Genomic DNA, 23,970 nt, shown 5'->3' on the forward strand with positions numbered 1-23,970 from the left:
TTCTCCCTTGGACAAGGGAAATATGAGTGTATTATACAACTACAAAAATGTATATAATCAACTAAATTGTTGTTGTCTCTTTGACATATTCCCCATTTCCATTCTCAATTTTATTGTACTTATTACAACTAATAAATGAATTTGTATCAGTCATTGTGGAGTATTGTAAAAAAGTACATGTACATGTTTCTTGTCACTTTTAATGTTTGATTTGACTGAGTAATGTACTTTATTTCTTAACTTTGAACTTTTTTTTATTTCAGTCAAGAATCGGACAAAAGATTACTGAGATCCCAACAGAATGATGCTCTTGACAAAAAATTTGGATATGAACGGTACAAAGATCCTAAAGAACGTGTTGGATGGCTTATCAACATGCACCCGGTAACTTTTTTTGTTACATAGTTTTGATGTTTCTAGTTTAAGGTATCAGGAACATAATCCAAATTGAAATTAAATATTCCAAAAGAGAAGAGGATCAAAGAATACATGTTATTAACTTTTTGGTGAATTTGCTTGAGCATAGTGTTGTAGGAAGTTAACAAATCATGTTTGAATCAGTTCCCAAGGTACTATTTGTGTGATATTTAGATATAAGAAGATGTGGTATGAGTGCCAATAATACAACTCTCCATCCAAGTCACAATTTGTAAAAGTATACTATTATAAGTCAAAGTACGTCTTCAACACAAAGCCTTGGCTCACACCGAACAGCAAGCTATAAAGGGCCCCAAAAATTACTATTGTGAAACCATTTAAATTGGAAAACCAACTGTCTAATTTACATAAAAACAAGAAACAAGAAACATTTATGAACTACATCAACAAATATGTAAAGAATGTATATATAGAACTGATGTTTTATTTTCAGGCTGATATCTTGGATGAGAATAAACAGTTGATAAGTGCTGTTGACTATTACTTCTTAGAAGATGATGGGGGTAGATTTAAGGTAGAATTAACTCCTTCAATTTCTACCTTTGAAATGTATATTTTTATTTTTAAATATGTAGCAGGCAATTATTTGAACTAGGTACAAATGTATATAGAAGTAATTATCAGTTTAGGAACTTCTTAGTCAACTTCGAAGCGTCCAACTCGGGTTAATCCAGTTAAATTTTTAGGTTTGATTGTGCATGCGTCAAGCGCGTATCAATTGAAACAAAAATCTGGTGGAAAGTTACTCAATGTCCATTTTTACCTTAACAACATGGATGAATTCACGATACTAAACCATATTTTTAGTGATGATGAATAAACGATGGCAATTCAGTATATAATTGATTCTAATCAAATCTTAATAAAATTATTGACAACTTTGTTGTCCACGGACCAGCTTCTTTTTTTTTTACCTCAGTGGGAAAATGCAAAGTTTTCGTTTATTTTGGATCTCGGGATTCAATGATTTTTTTCCTGTGATGCCAGGATCAGACCGCTTATAACCACCCAAAACATGGGTGTGGTAGGCTGAGCATATAGGATATATTACGGAAAGGGGGCAAAGAGGGTCCTAATAAGAGGAGAACAGTGAACTGATTTTGACAATAATAGGTAACAGCTAACAAAATATTCACAATAGCTGATGATAATGAATAGAAAACGCCAAGAACACAAGAACAGTCAAACGTCACCTTGCCCCCTTTCTGAAATGTATAACGGAGATACACGTGTATATTTTAACGAATATTTACAATTGATGGACATTGATGTAATACAATAGATTTATATTGTGGTGTTTTAATGTGACTATTGTTATTAAAAACTTAAACTTCTATTTAGTCACATAAAATGGCTTAAATCAGTTTAAATCGTAAACAAATATTTTCGAAAAAGCTCTCTTGTCTCTTTTGTTGCCATCTTGCTGTTTAACTCTACTCGTTTAAACCTGGTCAGGGGCAGGGTTGATATCGAGTTAACTCGAGGGTTATAAAATGATAAAACTCTGGTACTTCGATTGCATCTCAAGTAACTGTTGGACGAATCGAAGTAGGCCCAGGAACTTCATGATTTAAAAGAGAAACGCAAAACAAAAGGTGAGGATAAGTCCTAAAATATTGTGAAAAATTCAAAGCTTACAATTAAATCTGTAAGATAAGGATCTGAGTGAGTTCTCGTTAACTATATTATGTTTTGTCTAAAGTTTCTAAATTAATTGAACTGTTTTGTGGCAATCTCATTATAACTTGTATGTATATGAAACACATCTTAGTCACACAAATATTCTTTAAGGGTGGGTTTAACTCTCTAAATAGTTAGGGTAAAACAAATGATTATAAATCTGAATTTGCTGATTCTCTGTGAAGCATGCAGAATTTCAGAGTAAGACGAAAGACTGGTCAGCTTGAAATCTGAATAATATGCCAGTTGAGACCTCACTAGTTCCTGATTTTCTATTTTGCAGGCCACCCTTCCATTCAGACCTTACTTTTTTGTGGCTGCAAGAGGTAATTGTGGGAGAGAAGTCTCATCTTATCTGACCAAAAAATTTGTTGGCAAGATAGCCACAGTAGAAACAGTCAAGAAAGAGGATCTGGACTTGGTAGGTAGACAAACCATCAGATTTGACCAAATTTTTTTTACAGCAAAAATTTGTCTTATTAGAATCTCAAAAAGAGGATCTTAACTCCTTGACACTTAATCTATTCAGACAAATAAAAAGGAAAAGAAATTTGAAAGGATAGACCGAGGGAAAATTTCACAAGAAGATTCTGAAATTTTTAACAACTTTAATCTGAATCCTTTGATTAATTTAAATGAGAAGACATGTTTCATATTGTAACCAAATCATTTACTTAAATAAGAAAACAGAAATGTTTTATATTGTAGCCAAATCATTTAGTTGGGTTAAAGAGAACTTATCTTAAGTTGTCATTCGTATCAACTGAAGAATTGATGAAAGTAAAGAGAGATATCCAACCTGCTGTTAGAAAAAATAAAGAAAGGGAAAAGTCAAGTGAAGTCTACACAGCCATGCTATCAAGGTAAGAACAGGAAAAGTCAAGTGAAGTCTACACAGCCATGTTATCAAGGTAAGAACAGGAAAAGTCAAGTGAAGTCTACACAGCCATGCTATCAAGGTAAGAACAGGAAAAGTCAAGTGTAGTCTACACAGCCATGTTATCAAGGTAAGAAAGGGAAAAGTCAAGTGAAGTCTACACAGCCATGCTATCAAGGTAAGAACAGGAAAAGTCAAGTGAAGTCTAAACAGCCATGTTATCAAGGTAAGAAAGGGAAAAGTCAAGTGAAGTCTACACAGCCATGCTATCAAGGTAAGAACAGGAAAAGTCAAGTGAAGTCTACACAGCCATGTTATCAAGGTAAGAAAGGGAAAAGTCAAGTGAAGTCTACACAGCCATGCTATCAAGGTAAGAACAGGAAAAGTCAAGTGAAGTCTACACAGCCATGTTATCAAGGTAAGAAAGGGAAAAGTCAAGTGAAGTCTACACAGCCATGCTATCAAGGTAAGAACAGGAAAAGTCAAGTGAAGTCTACACAGCCATGTTATCAAGGTAAGAAAGGGAAAAGTCAAGTGAAGTCTACACAGCCATGCTATCAAGGTAAGAACAGGAAAAGTCAAGTGAAGTCTACACAGCCATGTTATCAAGGTAAGAAAGGGAAAAGTCAAGTGAAGTCTACACAGCCATGTTATCAAGGTAAGAACAGGAAAAGTCAAGTGAAGTCTACACAGCCATGCTATCAAGGTAAGAAAGGGGAAAGTCAAGTGAAGTCTACACAGCCATGTTATCAAGGTAAGAACAGGAAAAGTCAAGTGAAGTCTACACAGCCATGTTATCAAGGTAAGAAAGGGAAAAGTCAAGTGAAGTCTACACAGCCATGCTATCAAGGTAAGAAAGGGAAAAATCAAGTGAAGTCTACACAGCCATGCTATCAAGGTAAATCAATTGCTCCTGGTTTTGCCTCCAAGTTCGAAAATCGGGATTTAATTCTGGTACAGGTGAAGGTTAAAGAAGAGACTTTTAAAATAGTTTTTCGCTGTTTTTCTGTTAATTTTTGGAATGAGAGCAAAAACACACTATTCTGTCCAGAAGTATGTCTTCCTTTAGACAGTTACCTTTTAGTGAGCTATAAAAATAAGAAGATGTGTGTTGAGACAACTCTTCAAAAGAGACCAAATGACACAGAATTTAACTACTATAGGTTGCCCTTCATCCGTTGAAACAATGTTGATATTTGTGAGCATTAGAGACATGTTAGTGTGTCATTTCAAGCTTATCAACAAAAAAATGCCTTGAAAAAGTGTTCTAACAAAATATTATTGTTCATGATAGTGTACAAATTTTATAGTTTGTTGTGTTATTGCGAAAAATTTATTTATTAAAATCTTTCCAATATTATTTTAGTTTTCTGATTGGTGATGAAGATGAAGAGGCCAAAAAAGTTACAGACCAAATGGACAATATCATAGATATCAGGTAATAGCATATAACATATATGGTAGATTTGACAGATAGCTAATATTAAACAGAGATATTCAGTTTTGTATTGGTCAATATAAAGACTTAAATGAACATAATATTATAGATATTAGTTCATGTACATATAAAGTAAACAATTTTGTAGATATCCATTAATGTAATGTTTAGATAGGAAGAACAATTTTGTATTACTATTATATTTTTGTAGAGAATACGATGTTCCATACCATACCAGAGTATCTATAGATTTGAAGATATTTGTTGGACACTGGTATTCCATTAGAGGACGTGGCCATCAACCTCCAGATATAAAACTTAGAGAAGATATCATGCATAGACCTGTAAGTTATTTTCCAGAAAGAGGCACACAAACGATATATAACATGTAAAACAAATAAGTAAACAACTAAAATATGAGCCAAAGTTGCTAAACAAAAAGAAGGACTCAAATCTTGCAACGGATTTTTCTTCAAGGACAAAAACTAAAAATAAATCAACTAAATAAACATTGCAGTGCTGTTGATATTTATTTCCTTTTGTGTAAGGCTTGTAATTTTCTTGATAAACTATTTTTTTTAACTTTCAATTTATTGAGGTTTTTTTTGTTAATGTTTTGTTTATATTTACACAAGATCAATTATTCATGTAAAAGTTCTGACAGCTGAAGAAATTTATATCAACAAATAAATTTGGAAGAATCATTTTATTTTCACAGGATCCTATAGTATTTGCATATGACATAGAGACAACAAAACTACCATTAAAGTTTCCTGATGTACAAACAGACCAAGTTATGATGATATCTTATATGATAGATGGTCAGGTAGGTGTTATAGGAAGGAATAGAAAAGATAAATCCATGGAGATCCTTAACTTTTAATTAGGACCCCTATAGTGATCAGTCTGTCTGTCCGTCCATAACAAATTGTGTCTTCTCTCTTTCTAAAGAACTGTTATGATTTCATACTTTATACTTTACATGTATATTAACCAAAACCAGAGGGTGTGTCATAATGTATGTACAACTTCCTAGGAAAAAGATCAAGGTCAAAAACTTTGGTTACAGTTGACAACCCCAGGTCCATTTTAAAATAAATTTAATGCAGAAATATTATAGCTCAAATAACAGCAGAAAACATTCATGTTTTTGTTTCAAACCTAAAAAAAATTAACATGCTGTGATAAAATATGTTTAATTCAGACAACTACAATTTTCTAGGTATAAGGAAATGCAGATCTCTGTAATAAAATGTTTGATATATTACAGGGGTACCTGATAACCAACAGAGAAATTGTGTCACAGGATGTGGAGGACTTTGAGTACACACCACGACCAGAATTTGAAGGCCCATTTATTATATTTAATGAAGCAGATGAGGTAATTATTGTTTTATATCTTATTATTATGCAGTTAAGCTGCATTATGTGAGCACCCTAGATTTGTGTTCTACCCAATAAATGCTGAAATACTTGCCATTGTTATTATCTAGCTCGCTACTATGTTATATATAACTAATTGAACACTTTTTTAATACTTTTTATTCTGGATTACAAAAAATATGACTAGAAAAACCTTAAATGATCGTCGATTTATCCAAAAGTTTTAAAGTTACACATAGGAAGTAGTGCTTATTAAGAATCCTTGTGTAGTTCATTATGACTTGTGCTTTTAGCTAAGATGTCAAAGAACAATTGTATGAAATATTTAATCGCCGAAAATCTCTTAAGACAAGTAGTTTAGATTTCCCAAATGACAAAAGTCGTAGGAATATTGTTTGTCATCAATACGTAGTACAACTACGTCAGTAGTCTATTATATAATAAGTTCAACTGTTCATGCTGTTGGCGGCAATTTCAAATTAGAAAAAGAAATTTTCGTAGCTTTTCAATTTGCAGGCAAGTGTGCAAATTAGCGGTGGTCCGAGGTCCGCGACCTTCCACTTTTGCAAGCGGAATTTCGAATAGGATAGTTGGTTTCTAGCTACGCCCGACGTAGTCACCTTCCACTTGAAAGAAAACAAGAAATTACTTTGCAAACCTTTTCACCATGTTCACCAAAGTCTCCAATTAAACGAGCTAAAAACTTATTTTTATCATTATTAGTCATGACAGCGATGTTCATTTTGTTCAACCGCTAGCTTTATGCAGAAAATCGCCGACAAATATTGTATAAATTCGAGTAAAATCGTATCTGATTGACACAACAACATTGTAAACACATAACAATGGCGGCCGTGAAGACCAAATTTTATAATATCGGATCCGATTCCTGAAGCGGATAAGGGTAATTCCGGGTTTGGCGATCATTTACAAAATAAATCCAAGCAGGTGAAACAACACATCTATGCATGGTAAATTAATGAATATAAACACTAGAATTGTAAACCAAAAGATATATGTAAAAGAAAGAAAAATCAGAAAAATATTTTATTCAGAAACTCAAAATTACTTTTTGACAAATTTTTAATTTAAAAATCCAATACAAAGTGACAGCTGGGAACAGTATATCTAACAATATACATGTTCATGGTCACAGTGTAAATTTTCTTTATAAATGATAAATGATGATAATGCATGTGAGATGCTTTTAAAGTGTAAACATATTACTGCAATTTTGAAGGGTTATTTGTTTTTCTCAATTTTGAAGGGTCAATTAAAGTAGCTGAAAGTTTCTTTCTTTATTTTCACAAATAATGCAACTATATTATATATACCTTAATGCAAGTAAATCATATGATATATAGGTGGTATTCTTTAGGTCACTCTACCCCCTCCTGTTTGATAACTTGGAAAAGGTCGAGCTCCCCACCCCTAAACCATATGAGGGGCAGATCCAGGATTTTAGGTTAGGAGGGTTGCAAACTTAAATTTTTGCCGAGCAGAGCGAGGCTAGAAAAATTTGAGGTAAAATTATCGGAATATTCTTTAAGAACAACCCATGCTTTGCAAATTTAAGGGGTGGGCAAGCCCGCAACCCTCCCCCCGTCTGAATCAACCCCTGCATATATTCAAGTATAGGACAATATAATAAATAAAAAATGAACTATAGGGGGAGTCTCTGGAGTTACCCCACCCCCTCCTGTTTGAGAACTTGGAAACGGTCGAGATCCACACCCCTTAACCATATATATTCATGTTTGTGACAATATGAAAAATCAAATGAAATATAGGAAGAGTCGCTGGGGGTCACCCCACCCCTCCTGTTTTTAGAATTTTAAAAATGGTTGAGATCCCCACTCCTAAACCATATATATTCATGTATGGGACAATATAACAAATCAGATGAAATATAGGGGGAGTCCCTTGGGTCACCCCACCCCCTCCTGTTTGAGAATTTGAAACCTCGTTGAAATCGCCACCCCTTAACCATATATATTTATGTACGGGACAATATAACAATTCAAATGAAAGATAGGGGGAGTCCCTGAGGTCACTGTTTGAGAACTTGGAAATGGTCAAGATCCTTACCCCTAAACCATATATACTCATGTATGGGACAATATAACAAATCAAATGAACTATAGAGGAAGTCCCTGTGGTCACCCCAACCCTCCTGTTTGAGAACTTGGAAACGGTCGAGATCCCCACACCAAAACAATATATATTCATGTATGGGCCAATATAACTAATTAAATGAAATATAGGGGGAGTCCCTTTGGGTCACCCTACCCCTCCTGTTTGAGAACTTGGAAACCAATGAGATCCCAACCCCTAAACCATACAGTGTATATATTCATGTATGGGACAATATAACAAATAAAATGAAATGTAGGGGAAGTCTCTAGGGTCACCCTACCCCCAGTGGCGGATCCAGAAATTTTCATAAGTGGGGCCCACTGACCGACCTAAGTGGGGCCCGTTCCAGTGGTTCCCTGTATAAGAAACCAATTTGTTTCCCAAAAAGGGGGGGGGCCCCTGCCCCCCCTAAATCCTCTGCCTACTTTGAGAACTTGAAAACCGTTGAGATCCTCACCCCTAAATTATATATATTCATAGGTATGGGACAAAATAACAAATCATTTACATTTACTATGGGCAGGTCAGTCAGACCTCACCTTTGATCCCTGTTGTAGTGAACATTTGTCTGATTCGTGTCTCATAACTTTTGTACTATAGAACACAAACTCAGTTTTCTTTCCAGGGAAACCAGTCCATTCATACTATTACATGTTCATACTAAGTCAAATTGAACTTCTAGCAGTTAAATAAAACCAAGGTTAACTACCAAGTAGAACAACTGCAATCATTGGGAACTTGTACCACTGCAGACTCACCATAAAAAAATATACATTGATATATGCATTGCTTTTGAAACCTTGATAACATGTAAATTATTTGCCTTAATAAATAAATCATTAGATAAACATGAATGTACTATATATGAATGTTTAATGTTGAGGCAACATTGCCACAGTTTTCATAATTACGGTTGCCTTGGTTTTTGGTTAACTGCCTTCAGCGCTTACAGCGCTTTGATTAAATCTGGGTATGGGGACTGATTCATAATTTTAGAAGGATAAGTACAAACAATGTCAACAGCTTAAAATTATAAGAATACCCTCACTCTTGTAAGTACAAAGGTATATATTGTGTTCAACCTGTTTCGTCCTACAAATATCTTCATCTTAATTTTTTTCAGAACAAAATGATGAAATATTTGACAAGCAGCTTGATTGTGATATGTTGAAAGAAGTCAGCACTTCTTAGGATCTGCCAGTCACCCTTTTCCGGTTTGCCAATGCTTTAAATTTTTCTATACATTTAATGAAGTTGACATTTTTAGTCACTCATTTTTACAGGACTATTGAGCAGAATAGTTATAGTTTAGCTTGTAAGTGGGAGTATGATTAGGACAACAACCATGCATTCTTGTTTTATTTGTCTTTACAGGTGGCGCTTCTTAGAAGATTTTTTGACCATATTATTGAAGTAAAGCCAAATATATTTGTCACATATAACGGAGATTTCTTCGATTGGTATGTAATCTAATTAATGAAACAAAAAACGACAGTTATTCATACTATTAATAACCGAATAGTAAATTTTGTAAACCCTACACCCAGTTTGTCACCTTCTTTCTGCATATAAATTGGATTTGACCAGTTGGATTTAGAACCCCATTTGGATTAAATTTCTATTTGACCAGTTGGATAAACCACATTTGGTATTGAATTCACAATCTCACTTATAAATAATGATATATACATGTTTAAAACTTACTTCTTAAATCTGTAAATTCAGAAATTATTGCAAAAAATGTTACCATAATTAAAATCACATTTTGATTTTTTTTTAATATAAATTGGATAGGATTTTTTTCAATATTACAAAAATTAACATCACATTTTTGTTTAAAATGACAAAATCGCAATAATAAATGCACGCAATAATTTCTGAATTTACAGTACACATGTAGTTGTATAATTTGTATTGCAGGCCATTTGTAGAGGGTCGAGCAGCCATGCATGACATAGATATGTTCCAGGAGATAGGTTATCAGAAGGATGTTCAGGGAGAGTATAAATCTAGACCTTCAAGTCACATGGACTGCTTCAAGTAAGTACACCAGAACTGAGGGTCTGGATTGTAGAATGGTCCACATATGTTGCATTTTGGCCTATTGTTTTTTATGTAACAAATGCCTCTGATATTTTCATAAAAAAAGAAGATGCTGCATTGTTGATATGTCCCTATTATGAAAGATACAGTTTCAAAGGAATTCAGTGGCAAAACATCTTTCGAGACAGCAAAATAACAACACCAGTAGAATATAAATTTTCACCTAGAAACATCACTTCTTTGACTTTGTGATTTACTTTTTCAAGATATCTATTTTACTCACTGTTTTGTGCTCATGTTGATTTATGAGTGATTGGTACATATTCAGTTGCAATAGTTTATTTAGTTTTCTTCAAAAATCTAATGACTAACATTGTTTGTTCCTATATTGTGATAAAATTATCATCGTAACATTGTGAAATGGGACAACTTTTTAAAATCTGTATGAATGATTGTGACAGCTGTTGACCTGTAAATATTTTAGGTGGGTGAAAAGAGACAGTTATTTACCAGTAGGGAGTCAGAATCTAAAAGCAGTGGCCAAGGTAAGATTACTGTTGTATACTCTTTATACCAATATATGGTACATTTATGTATTTACTGCCCAAATTACGGGATATATTGTTGTACAGTATATTGCTCAATAATTACATTAGATGTATGTTTCATTATGATACTTTATTCTGATTGGCTAACTGCACATCACATGTTATTCTGTAAGCAATTTCATTGCTCAATAAAACTTTTCATTCATGATAACACGTGGTCCCACAATAAAGTGCACAGGTGAATTAAATAAAACAATAATAAAATTTGTGTTTTCATGATCATTGCTAAAAAAATGTAATTATAAGTATTGAATGCTTCTTTTTGTTACTTCATAGGGTTGTAAAAGCGTTGACCGTGCACACATTTTTAGTATGAAGCGCTTCCGCACTTCATACAAAATGTACTTCGGTCAACGCTTTTACATCCCAATGAAATTACAAAAAGAAGCATTCAATTCTTAAATAATGGTATCAACACAATCATGTGTCCTGCATTCTTAAACAGTTCTTAAAAGTTAAATGTCTTCAAAGGAACTACTTTTTTTGTCCATTTTGTCATAATTTTTTTTCAAGTAAAATCTTTAATTTAAGATGAAATTGTGTAAGATCAATAAACCTGAATACGATTGGTCTTTCTAAATGGATGTCTATGATTTCAGGCTAAGCTTAGGTATGACCCTGTTGAATTGGATCCAGAAGAAATGTGTAGAATGGCTAGTGAAGAACCTCAGGTAAGTTTCATACATACTGAAAGTTAAAAGATGAATACAAACATTTAAATGTTGACATATAATTCTAATGCAATTATTTTGTATCAATGGTTCTGATTGGATGACAGTTAGCGTAAAATTCTCTATCTCCTTGTCTGTAACTAAGGCAGCCGACATTTTGAATTGCTGAATGTATTGACATGTAATTTCTACAATAATAAGCCAAAAAACTCACATGTTGCACATAAAAATCTTTTTATGCCCCACCTACGATAGTAGAGGGGCATTATGTTTTCTGGTCTGTGCGTTCGTTCGTTCGTCCGTCCGTTCGTCCGTCCGTTCGTTCGTTCGTCCGTCTGTCCCGCTTCAGGTTAAAGTTTTTGGTCGAGGTAGTTTTTGATGAAGTTGAAGTCCAATCGACTTCAAACTTGGTACACATGTTCCCTATGATATGATCTTTCTAATTTTAATGCCAAATTAGAGATTTTACCCCAATTTCACGGTCCACTGAACATACAAAATGATAGTGCGAGTGGGGCATTCGTGTACTGAGGACACATTCTTGTTTTTATCAAATTTTATTACATTCTGAAGCGGCACAGAAGACAGAAAACGCCCGGTGTTTATGTTTGACGCCAGGAGCATACCTATGACGTCACCTAGAGTAGGGACCAAAGAACATAACATCTTTTCGCGGAATTTTTATTTAATGAAGATTTTACACTGAAATAATGATTGAAATTTAATTATGAATTTGTTTTGCATTAGAATAGAGATAACTGTGTTGTATTTGAAGCTTTGCAGACGTCCATTGGTAGTTTTACTATCGCAAATACCCGTTTACCTGTCTCCACTGCGCGTCGCCAGGTAAACTAAATTTGCGACAGTAAAACTACCGATGGCCGTCCTTAAAGCTTCAAATACAATACAGTTATATCTTAAATATGATTTTGGATAGTAACACAGACTGTTAAATGTTAACATATAAATAACCCAAGGTATGATGTTGGATAGTAACACAGACTGTTAAATTAGCTTGCAGTCAATTCTGTTCTGTTTAGTAGCTTTTCTATCAATTAAGTATGATGCTGATATAAGCATGTAAATAACAACTAATGAACAGTCTAAATGTAGACTTTAACTGACAACAAGCGAATAGTTTGAACACTACTGAATTAACTTTAGTGTATACTTCTGAGAACTGACTGATATATCGAAAATGACTTATCAATTTATCGTTCAGCCAATTAAGATCAAAAAAAGTTTACTCATGGTTTTCACAGAAATTTATAAATAGGTTAAAATGCATTCCAAATTTTTCTCTGATGTCAAACTTAAAAAACATTTGTGTTTGCAATGATTTCCATAAAAATAGATATAATGTATTTGTTAAAATAATCATTCTTTAATAGTTTGATGAGCTAAAAGACAACATTAAAATATAAAAGAATTCAAGCAAAAGATTTATATATAAATTACATACTCAAAAGAAATATAAACTTATTTCAATATATATATTTTCAGGTGTTATCTAATTACTCTGTGTCTGATGCTGTCGCCACCTACTACCTGTATATGAAATATGTTCATCCATTTATTTTTGCCTTGTGTACCATCATCCCTATGGAACCAGATGAGGTTTGTCAGGATATAAATTTGTAATGTTTAGCATGTAATATGAAGCAATCCATTAAAACTATATGAAACTTTCATAGCACTACTGTATTTGGTCATGAATAGTCTGCACTTTTTTATTCTGTTCACTTTAAAATTGTTTTTAAAAATAATCTATTTGACAAAAAAAGTACACTAAGAGGTGAGAGCTACTGTACAACTAAAACTCTTGTTTCACTGATATGTTGTTTTTCAGTTATATGTCATTAACCAGCTTTGAATAATATTTTGAAGAAGCTTCTGTATAGGTTATTTTATAAGGCGATGAATCTGTAAAAAGTCATTTCACCAAAGAAAAAAATAACTTTTTTCTTATAAATTTGGAGACGTTTGAAGGAAAAATTGTCTTTATTAAAACATTTAAATAATTTCACTCTTAGTTTAAGCTTCATTTATGTTCTATTTTACTGTGGATTCATTATTATTCGTTGGATACCAATTTCTGTGGGTACAGTTTAACCACAAATTCAAATGCTCAGAGAATCACAAATTTCATATAGGCTTTGCATATAGAGATTGCTAAAGCACGAAATCAAATATCCACAAAAAGTTTTCCTCAATCCACGAAAATGAATGAATCCAGACTAAAGTAATAAAAAACGCATATGTATTATGTAAATATTGATCTATAAATGATCCTATTTTTCACAGGTGTTAAGAAAAGGATCGGGAACTTTGTGTGAAGCTTTATTAATGGTACAAGCTTACCATGCCAACATTGTCTACCCAAACAAACAGGAACAGGTGTGGAACAAATTGACTGAGGATGGACATGTTTTAGACTCAGAAACTTATGTTGGTGGTCATGTGGAGGCCTTAGAATCAGGAGTATTTAGAGCTGATATTCCTTGTAGATTTAGAATGGTAAAATTTCTTACATTTTTTAGTTTCATTCTGTATTTTTAGTCCCAAAATTGAAAGCATATGGATTCTCATGCCTTACTTTTTAGCAAATGTTGCCTAAAAGGCCATGCACACTATTGCTTTCACATGGCATCTATTGTAATTGTCTCTTTGCTGTCCTTTATTATAAACTTTTAAAAAAAATCCCTGAAACAACTTGGCTAAATGTTACCGCACTTACCTGAAATTTTTAAAAGGAAACAAGTTTGAAAATTGTATCAAAGGATTTGATTCACTAACAATCATGGTTAATATTTTGCAGTTTTTTGGTCTTTAAAAAACAAAAGCAGTTAGAGCAAAACTGACATAGGGTAAAGTTGATCAGACAGTGTATCTCCTATGGATTTTTCAGAAAAATAAGACAACCCATATTAAGGTTATTGCCCCTGAAAAATCCAATTTTAGCAAATTTAAAAAATTTTATCTCATAATATTAAGGAAAATTAGTAAACATTGTCTTTCAAGGGCATCCGGGCCTCTGTTATTAATAGTTATTAATTATCATAATGTTTTTATGTCCCATTTATGGGCATTATGTTTTCTGGTCTGTGCGTCCGTTCGTCCCGCTTCAGGTTAAAGTTTTTGGTTGAGGTAGTTTTTGATGTAGTTGAAGTCCAATCAACTTGAAAGCTAGTAGACATGTTTCCTATGATAAAATCTTTCTAATTTTAATGCCAAATAAGAGATTTTCCTCCATTTTCATGGTCCATTAAATATAAAAAATTATAGTGTGGATGGGGCATCCGTGTACTGGGGACACATTCTTGTTTAAAATTTAAAACAGAAAGTATAAATTATCATGAATTTAAAAGCAAAAGAACCATTGCCAATCCAGTAGTGTCTCTTTACAGGTTCCTGAAGCTTTCCAGAATCTTATAGACAAAGTGGAAAATACTATGAAGCATGCCATTGAGGTGGAAGAAAATATCCCTATGGAATATGTGACAAACTTTGATGAAGTGTGTGCTGATATTGTAGAACGTCTGTCAATGTTAAGAGACTGTCCTAACAGATTGGAGAACCCTATTATTTACCATCTTGATGTCGGGGCTATGTATCCCAATATTATCCTGACCAATCGACTACAGGTAAGCTGTACCACGTAATGAGAGATTTGATGATGCCAAAGTGTTAACTATGACTTATACAGGCTTTAATCTGTAATACAAATCGATTTATCTCAGTCATTTTGATCTTGTATGTGATGCAGTCCTTCAGTATGCCTATTTGATGGCACATACTACATCAGCAATTTATTACAAAACCTTTTGTAAATTTTGTAAATAGATGATTTGATGTAAGGAATAAATCTCAGTCGTTCTTGATCTCATTTTATTTGATAACCAATGTTAAAATTTAACATTTTCTATGAAATATTGATAAAAAAAATTATGCTGTAAGGTCAGTTACTGATGATAAGTTTTTGCTCTACACTCAGTTTTGCAGTTCCTATTAGTAAAAGGTTAACATATTTGATCTTAAGAATTGTTGCAAGGTGTGTCAGAGTGAAATTGGAGTTACCTGATCTTAACCTCATTTTAATAGAAGATGTTGATGTCAGTTTCTCTGTTTCTATGAGAAATAAGTCAACTTCTGTTGGTTTATGGAATCATTGTAAGATTTGCATGATCTGATCTTGGCCTATGGTTTGTATTAATTCAGTGGATGAAATGATTGCAAGTAGAACAACCATAATCTAAAACTTGTTTGGTTTCCGTTCATTTTAGCAAGTTTGACTGAAGATATGTTTTCTATTTCCAGCCTCCAGCCATTGTTGATGAAGCAACTTGTGCAGCCTGTGACTTCAATAAACCAGGAGCTAAGTGTCAGAGAAAGATGCCATGGATGTGGAGAGGAGAGTGTAGTAAGTATTGAATTTACAGTGATCTTGACAGCTTTCCTCTCACAATACCAGGAGCCTATTTCAATAGAAATTACAGTGTAACCTGCCTAATCCGAAACCTGAGTATTCCAACATCCTGCTATAACCAACACATTTTCACGGTCCAAAAATATGCCTATCATTGCAAAAAAAAATTGATTGTGTCGGATAACATGGGTTACACTGTACTATGATTGTGAATACTTGACTTGGTTTTGGCAACATTCTGCTTTCAAGTGTATAGTAACTTTAATTTGTACCTAATTGAAAAAATATATTCATGTTTCCCGTATACCCATGTAATCCATGATAATTAGTATCCATAAAAGTATAATGAATAAACAGTATGGTAGAACTAGAATGTATCTTGTTTAGAAAGAAAATGTTCAAAGCAATATAATTGTTTACATTAGTTGCATGTATTCTCTTTAATTACAGTGCCAGCTTCTAGAAGTGAATTTAACAGAATCCAGCAACAATTAGAAAATGAGAAGTTTCCCTCCCAGATGCCTGGTGGAGATCCTCGACCATTCCATAAACTAACTAAAGAAGAACAAGCTACTATAGAGAAAAAAAGACTGGCAGGTAAAATGTTTGAGTGGCATATTGTTGTCAAACCAAGATCATTGTTACTAAATTGATTTATACTAATTATTTAGATTAGATGTGAGGTAAAATACTAGATTAATACAAGTATCAAGAAAAACGAGGTACAGCAAAAATTCAAAAGAATTGATCCAATGTCTATCAGAAAATTTTGCAATCTTTTAAAAATCTGAATGGAACTGAATTTGCTATCCTGTAGAAAATCATAATTTCCCACAGAAACATCTATTATACACAGTGTTTTTCACAGAATATTCATTTAGTTGTATGATAACTTTTTAAGTTTTTTAAAAGAGCTCATAGATAAAAGAAGAAGTGCTAATGAGACAACTCTCTTTCCAAGTTACAATTTGTAAAAGTAAACTATTATAGGTCAACACAGAGCCTTGGCTCACACCGAACGGACAAGCTATAAAGGGCCCCAAAAAATGACTAGTGTAAAAGCATTCAAACGGGAAAACCAACTGTCTAATCTATATAAAAGAAATGAGAAACATGTATGAATCACATCAACTACTGAATATCAGATGCTTGTTAATTATTGAGTCTATTACTTATTGATATTATGTTATCTGTTGTATCATATATTTGCATTTTTATCAATTAATTTTTTTTTTTCAGAGTACTGTAGAAAAGCTTACAAGAAAATACATAGTACAAGGATGGAGGAAAGAACGGCCACTATTTGTCAGAAGGAGAATTCATTTTACGTTGACACTGTCCGAGCCTTCAGAGACAGACGTTATGAATTTAAAGGGTTGACCAAAGTATGGAAAAATAAGTTGTCTGAAGCTGAAAAGTCAGGTGACGCTGCAGAGATTAAGAGAGCAAACGGCATGGTGGTGTTATACGACTCGTTACAGCTGGCTCACAAATGTATCCTGAATTCATTTTATGGTTATGTGATGAGAAAAGGGTATGGCTGATTATTTTATGGGATTGAATTAAAACTTATAGAAATTTCTGTTTTGAAAACTACCATTTAAAGAGATACAATGATAATAAATGCAAGAATTTTCATTTTCAAATGATTTTAATAACAGCCATAATTTAGTTGTGACATTTTGTAAATCAGTTTTGAACTAAAACAACCATTATGAGGAAAGGTAAAAAATTTGTATGTCTAGAGATGTCAAACTGAAATATAGATCCTATTAACATAAAATTGTCCAAGTTTGTCCCAGGAGTAGTACTGAAAATCTTTTTGAGATAGAACAAATACAAAAGTTTAAATTTGTATTTATAGTCTAAAAAATAAAAATGATTGAGTCTCTCAAGCAGATTGATGAAATTTGATCTTATACTTTAGAGCTAGGTGGTACAGCATGGAGATGGCTGGAATTGTGTGTTATACTGGAGCTAACATCATTACACATGCCAGAGAAATTGTGGAACAGATTGGGTGAGTATACCACAGTGTATAGTCGAAATAAGTCCCTTTTAAGCTCACCTGGCCTAAAAGTGCAAGTGAGTTTTTTAATCACTAGGTGTCCGTCGTTGTCGTCTGTTAATTTGAATAAAATTCTTCTCCTCTGAAACTACTGAGTTAAATTTGTTTAATATGCACATAGACCCGGGTAATAGACACTGACTCTTTCGATTCTCTGTTACTAGCTTTATATGCTGTCATATGACTTACAGAGGTCCAGACATTCTACCTATTGTCAGCAGGCTACCTTGAATGAACTGTTAGAAACCCATGAGCAAGCAAAACAGGTTTAAACAGCTGGAATAGAAAGAATATTGTTTTGATTTTGTTTTGGGTGGCAAGATATATTTCTAGATATTTTTCTAGACCATGGTTTATTAATTTATAGGAAATGAGAGAAAATTTCTTGTATGTTTTTCCATAGTAGAAACAACCTGCACATTGATAGATGAGAAATATTGGGTGTAATAATTTAACAGCAAAACTTTGATAGAAAAAAGCAGAAAATACAGTAATAAATCCTCAGTCGTATTATATGATATTTGATATTAAAATAATTCCAAGTATGTTTGGGATAAATGACACACATAAATACCATCTAAGCAACCCAATAAAGCTGAAAAATTACAAGTTTGCTTTGATAATAAATTGTTGTTTTATGATTATTTACAGGAGACCTCTAGAACTTGACACAGATGGTATTTGGTGTGTCCTTCCTGCGACCTTTCCTGAAAACTATGTTGTCAAGTCAACGCATCCTAAAAAGTCAAAGGTCACAGTGTCTTATCCAGGTGCTATGCTGAATGTCATGGTTAAGGTAATAAACTCATTTCAAAGTTTGAAAATAGCATTGTTTATGGAAAATGTTGAATTTCTTGTTTGAGCAAAGCAGTAAGAAGAATATAGACTACCAACACAATAAAACTAGGAATGAAATTGTATTTTTAATTTGCTTTCTGGTTGATGTTGTCTCTGATTATTTTTAAGTCTTGAAGGATTGAATTATCAGAATTTATTCTATTTCTATAGTTAACATATTGATTTGGTAGGATAAAATAATTGCACAAGTATGGACATTTTTATGTGGTCAAGCACTGACCATAGATCCATTTTGGTGGTTCTATCATACTTGTTATTGAAGATAAAACTTGAGGAAATACCAATTTTATAATTGTTAAAAAAATGTTTTCATTGTACAGAAGAACATTTTTTAACACCTCAGCCAAAAACAAAGACAAACTATGTGTTATTTTCTGTGTCTTAGAGAGAGTTGTCTCATTGTCAAGTATACCACATCTGTTTATACCCTCTCCTACGTAGGAATTATCATATGGCATTTTGTTTACTTTTTAATTTATATTTTTTTCAGGATCATTTCACTAATGATCAATACCATGAGCTTTTGGATGCCTCATCTTTGAACTACACCATCAGAGATGAGAATTCTATATTCTTTGAAGTGGATGGACCATATCAGGCCATGATATTACCAGCTTCTAAAGAGGAAGGAAAGAAGTTGAAGAAAAGATATGCTGTGTTCAATTTTGATGGATCTTTGGCTGAATTAAAGGTTTGTTTATACGTAGTCCTGCAATTTTCACAGAATAGATTTTATGAAATTAATTCAAACTTTCTACTCATCTTCCAAGAAGGAAGGTCCTCTGTAGCTTTGTGGTGACTTGTTTACCTTGAGTGCCTTAGGTTGTAAATGTATCACCAGCCCACTCAAGACTTTTCATTTCCTCAAAATGTGGTAGTGATGGCAAATACTGATGATGTCACAATTATGTGTTTCACTAGGGGGACATTTCTATTTAGGACTGTTCAAGATGGCGTTTTTAAAACTTTCATATTAGGTGTATTGATAACATCATACTTATACATTCTTTGTCTGTATAAAAAATTAATGTTTGTTTCTGGACAAGAAGCTACCATTGATTAATTAATAAATAGAAGTAACCCTGGAATGAACCAAGTAAGGATGAGAACTTGTTAATATATAACCCCGATCTTACAACCCTCTTTAGACTGATTAACATAAATAGTTTCAAGAGCCTGTCAACACTAATTGGCTCCAATGTTAATAGTGAAATTGTAAGTTATTGTGCAGAAATTTGGTGGTTCTCTAGGCACTTGACAATATAGTCAATAGTGATGAAAGGGGTATTAATCACCAACAATCAATCAATCAATCAGTGCAATCATAAATAGTGTCAACTCTGATAAAACCTTCACAATGATCTTTTACAATTGAAATTATGATTGAGTAAAAGTAATGTTTTGTTTTTGAGTGTTGTAGATGCTTCTATCAAGATGAAGAACTGCAATGAAAGCAATATTCCTTTGATATATTAATGATTTTCCAGTATTTTATGAAATGTCTCCTATATATTCACCACATACCCTTTCCTTTACAATATAAAGGCAAGGTAGCCTTGTTGAGCTTAAGCATTGTAAAGGAAACAATTATGAAGAAATAGTATAAAGAACAATTATGAAGAAATAGTATAAAGAACAATTATTTACTATCGTTGAAATGAATTTCTATGTAGTTTAAGGTTGATAATTTATTTTAAATGAATTCAGCTTATGTGAATGCTTTTTTTTTTATAGGGGTTTGAAATAAAAAGAAATGGTGAGTTACAATTAATCAAGATATTCCAGTCATCTGTGTTTGAGGCCTTTCTAAAGGGTGATTCCCTAGAGACATGTTATGCTGCGGTTGCCAGAGTAGCTGACTATTGGTTAGATGTACTATATAGCCAGGCAGCTAACATGCCAGATTCTGAACTGTTTGAGCTAATCGCTGAGAATCGTAGAATGTCCAGGAGTCTAGAGGATTATGGGAGTCAGAAATCAACCTCAATCAGTACAGCTAAGAGGTTGGCTGAGGTAATTATGTCATTCTTAAACTTTGTATTTGTTTATGTATCATCCTGTTATTTATTTACATTCCAGCAGCTACATTTATATGCGATGGCCTTTAGAAAAGGTTAACAACAACAAAAATTTGCAGACATTCTTTTCCTTGCAAGCACATTTGATTTATAATATAGAAATAACAGTAGAAATTTCCTTTCCTTCAAACAATTGAAGATGACAATAAGTAATAACAGATCATAATAATACTTTTGTCAGAGAATTATTTTGTGTGTAACACTCCCAGAATACCTTGTATATTACAACGGTATTTTTTTCTAAAAATATCTGTGTTGCCGTGAAAAAGGCTGGCTGTGAAGGCTATCTCCTGCAGTAGACAAATTTCTAAACCTAGCTACATATTATGTATTAATCCCCAATACTATACAATTACTGTCTTTTGATGAGGTAAATGTATGTGTTTATTGACTTTTGAAAAACTGGTATTCACTGAGGCGAATGGCCGAAGTGAATGTCGCTAGGTTTTTCAAAAGTCAATTAAACCACATATATACCTGATCAAAAGACAATAATTGTTTATTCCATGTTTCTGAGAAAATTATGTATAAAATAACAGTTACTTACCAAAACAAACTAAATGTCAAACATTGTATCTTTATTATACATGTAAAAGCACGCGACGTTTTGCGCGCTGAATATACTTTTTCCGCAGGTGAATATACTTATTTATTCAAAATCCCATTCATATAGAAAACCCTACTAAAGTTTTAACAATATGGAATAAAATTGTTTATTTCTTATTTAAGGTAAATAAAAAATACAATATTACTTTTTTTCTGATACAGTTTTTAGGAGATCAGATGGTGAAAGATGCTGGATTAAGTTGTCGTTATGTCATATCTAGAAAGCCTGACGGAGCACCTGTTACAGAAAGGGCTATCCCATTGGCTATATTCCAAGCAGAGCCAGGGGTCAAGAGACATTTTCTCCGCAAGTGGTTAAAGACCCATGATCTAGGAGATATTGATATTAGAGATGTAAGTGTTGGTTTATGATCTAATGCCTATAGTAGCTAATGCAGGGTAGGGATAGGTAAGGATTTGATTAAAGACAACTGATCTATACTAGGTAAGGCAATAATGGGGGTTTGGGCATATTCTGGAAGTTCAGAGAATGTTATGAAAAAAAAGATACAATGATACAATTCTTGCCTCTGTAGGATCATTTAGAAAGGTTAAATGGCAGGGTTTCACACTCTATGCGACATATGGCGCTAATGGGAAATGTAAGTTTGTTGTAATATGGCAGGGATTAAACACTAAATATGGAAGAGATTGAGACTGATACAAAGAAGATGATGTCACCCTACACTATTATATGTCCTGTATTATAATAAAGCTTTTAAAGGTTAAAAGTAGGCTCTGAATTCATATTTTATTTACAGATATTAGACTGGGATTATTACCTTGAGAGGTTGGGTGGTTGTATCCAGAAAATTATCACCATTCCTGCAGCTTTACAACAGGTAAATAAGATAGATTAGATTGTTTGTATAACAAAAGCATAATTATCTCAATAACCAACCAAAGTTTAGAACAGCCCAAATATTTAATGTTATGGTCCAGATATAAGATACAGAACTAAGAAAAATCATATTTTAATGTAGGTCGTTTCAAAGTCTTGACCAATTTGGCATATTTGATACATGACTGACAATTCTATTAAGACCTGATTCATGTCTACCATGACAAAGGATGGGAAGTTTGAACTGCTAATAAATAATTAAAGTAAAGACACCTGTCATTAGAAATGTGATTGTTTATGATATTTAAAATTTGTTGTGGTCAATGTGGCCAAAGAGATGGGTGACTTTACTTTCAATCTTAAGTTGTCGTACATGTACTTCTATCTATAACTTGTTATTGTTGCTTTGACAATAGAAATAAGAATACAGTCCATAAATATGTTATTATTTTATTTTCTAGGTATCTAATCCTGTTCCAAGAGTGAGACATCCTGATTGGCTGCACAAGAAAATGTTAGAAAGAAATGATGTATTCAAACAGAAAAAAATCAGTGAAATATTTGCTCCAGCTCAGAAAAAAATGCTACAGGTAATAACACTTTTGAAATGTTATTTTCAGCTGAGTAATATTTCATACAACTGAGATACAAAGGAGATGGCACAACAAATCAAAACAACTTGATATTCATATTGTTAAATCTTCCCATAAAAGGGATAAATCTGGAAACTATCCATTGAAGCAATATACTAGGTGATAGACCTGGTTTCTTAATATATAAGCAATATATCTGGTCATGCATCTAGTAGTTATCCAATAAAATGATAAATTTGGGGATCTGGTTGTCAACCAATGAAGCAATGCACCATATGATAAATATAGTGGCTAACTATCTGGCTCTGGCAGATTTTTTTATTTAAATGCCAAATAATAGCTGTATAAATGAATGCCCCAACCACAATAATTATTTATACCATTGTCTGTTGTACGTCCTATAATTAGCCTCCATACTTTAGTTTCCAAAAACCAAATGATATATAACTGCTACATGATTCTCATTACCACAAAACACAGATCAAAATTAAAATTTGGGTTGCATTATATTGTTTTTGAGTTATATTCCTTTATAAGGTTAAATGAAAGTGGGGCATCATCTGTATCCAATGAACTTATTCTTCATTTATTTTTTTATTACTTCAGCACCAGCCGTCCTCCCAGAAAGATTTATTTGCAGATGATAGTGAACAAACAAATGGTGTAGCAGACATGGAAGATTTTGGCGGCAAAAAGCAGACATTGAATGGAATGGCTTTATCACATAAACGTAAAAGAAGTATGGAGAACAGTGATCAAAGTCAGAATGACACACAGTCCGGTCAGACATGGAAAGAAATCTTGGGGCCTGTTCCACCGATGGGCAATACCAAGGTAACTAAAATAGTAATTAACTGTGAAAGACTGCTCAAGCAAAATGAATATACAGAAATAATTCTGAACTGAGAATGACCCACATACAGACAGTTATAATTATGTAACTATGATGCTGAATCAATATATTCGTCCTGAATATGCATGAAATATTTGCCACTGGATGTTAAGCAAGCAACAATCAATCAATCTGAATCAATATATACTGATTAATCAATGAAAATATGAATGATGTTTCACTGATTAGAAGTTCAAAAAAAAACATACATAGAACAACACAAACAGCTTTAATACATAAAACTAGATTTAAAAAAAATAAATATTAAACTATCCAACTTACTTATTAAAGTGACCTATAATTATACCCCATGCAACGAAGTTGCGGAGGTTAT

The 23,970-nt window shown here is 33.0% G+C and overlaps 2 protein-coding genes across 4 annotated transcripts in view; one reads left to right on the forward strand and one right to left on the reverse strand.

Moving 5' to 3' along the window:
• LOC139525515 (large ribosomal subunit protein mL40-like) overlaps positions 1 to 23,970 on the reverse strand; it is a 146,625-nt gene that overhangs the window by 10,197 nt on the left and 112,458 nt on the right. The window lies entirely within an intron of this gene.
• The window catches only part of LOC139525509 (DNA polymerase epsilon catalytic subunit A-like), a 61,765-nt gene that overhangs the window by 3,096 nt on the left and 34,699 nt on the right, over positions 1 to 23,970 (forward strand). For all 3 annotated transcript variants that reach the window (XM_071320901.1, XM_071320903.1, XM_071320902.1), the window contains exons 2-27: positions 264 to 384; positions 872 to 952; positions 2,402 to 2,539; positions 2,827 to 2,981; positions 4,362 to 4,433; positions 4,645 to 4,777; positions 5,152 to 5,259; positions 5,704 to 5,814; positions 9,327 to 9,412; positions 9,873 to 9,992; positions 10,480 to 10,540; positions 11,203 to 11,274; positions 12,778 to 12,891; positions 13,579 to 13,791; positions 14,682 to 14,918; positions 15,592 to 15,694; positions 16,151 to 16,297; positions 16,940 to 17,234; positions 17,628 to 17,720; positions 18,420 to 18,564; positions 19,117 to 19,317; positions 20,361 to 20,639; positions 21,473 to 21,664; positions 22,072 to 22,152; positions 22,613 to 22,741; positions 23,351 to 23,578. In XM_071320901.1, the coding sequence (XP_071177002.1) occupies positions 264 to 384; positions 872 to 952; positions 2,402 to 2,539; positions 2,827 to 2,981; positions 4,362 to 4,433; positions 4,645 to 4,777; positions 5,152 to 5,259; positions 5,704 to 5,814; positions 9,327 to 9,412; positions 9,873 to 9,992; positions 10,480 to 10,540; positions 11,203 to 11,274; positions 12,778 to 12,891; positions 13,579 to 13,791; positions 14,682 to 14,918; positions 15,592 to 15,694; positions 16,151 to 16,297; positions 16,940 to 17,234; positions 17,628 to 17,720; positions 18,420 to 18,564; positions 19,117 to 19,317; positions 20,361 to 20,639; positions 21,473 to 21,664; positions 22,072 to 22,152; positions 22,613 to 22,741; positions 23,351 to 23,578 (3,715 nt within the window). The remainder of the gene's footprint in view (positions 1 to 263; positions 385 to 871; positions 953 to 2,401; positions 2,540 to 2,826; positions 2,982 to 4,361; positions 4,434 to 4,644; positions 4,778 to 5,151; positions 5,260 to 5,703; positions 5,815 to 9,326; positions 9,413 to 9,872; positions 9,993 to 10,479; positions 10,541 to 11,202; positions 11,275 to 12,777; positions 12,892 to 13,578; positions 13,792 to 14,681; positions 14,919 to 15,591; positions 15,695 to 16,150; positions 16,298 to 16,939; positions 17,235 to 17,627; positions 17,721 to 18,419; positions 18,565 to 19,116; positions 19,318 to 20,360; positions 20,640 to 21,472; positions 21,665 to 22,071; positions 22,153 to 22,612; positions 22,742 to 23,350; positions 23,579 to 23,970) is intronic.

Source organism: Mytilus edulis, chromosome 5, assembly GCF_963676685.1.
Source record: "Mytilus edulis chromosome 5, xbMytEdul2.2, whole genome shotgun sequence".
NCBI lineage: Eukaryota > Metazoa > Mollusca > Bivalvia > Mytilida > Mytilidae > Mytilus > Mytilus edulis.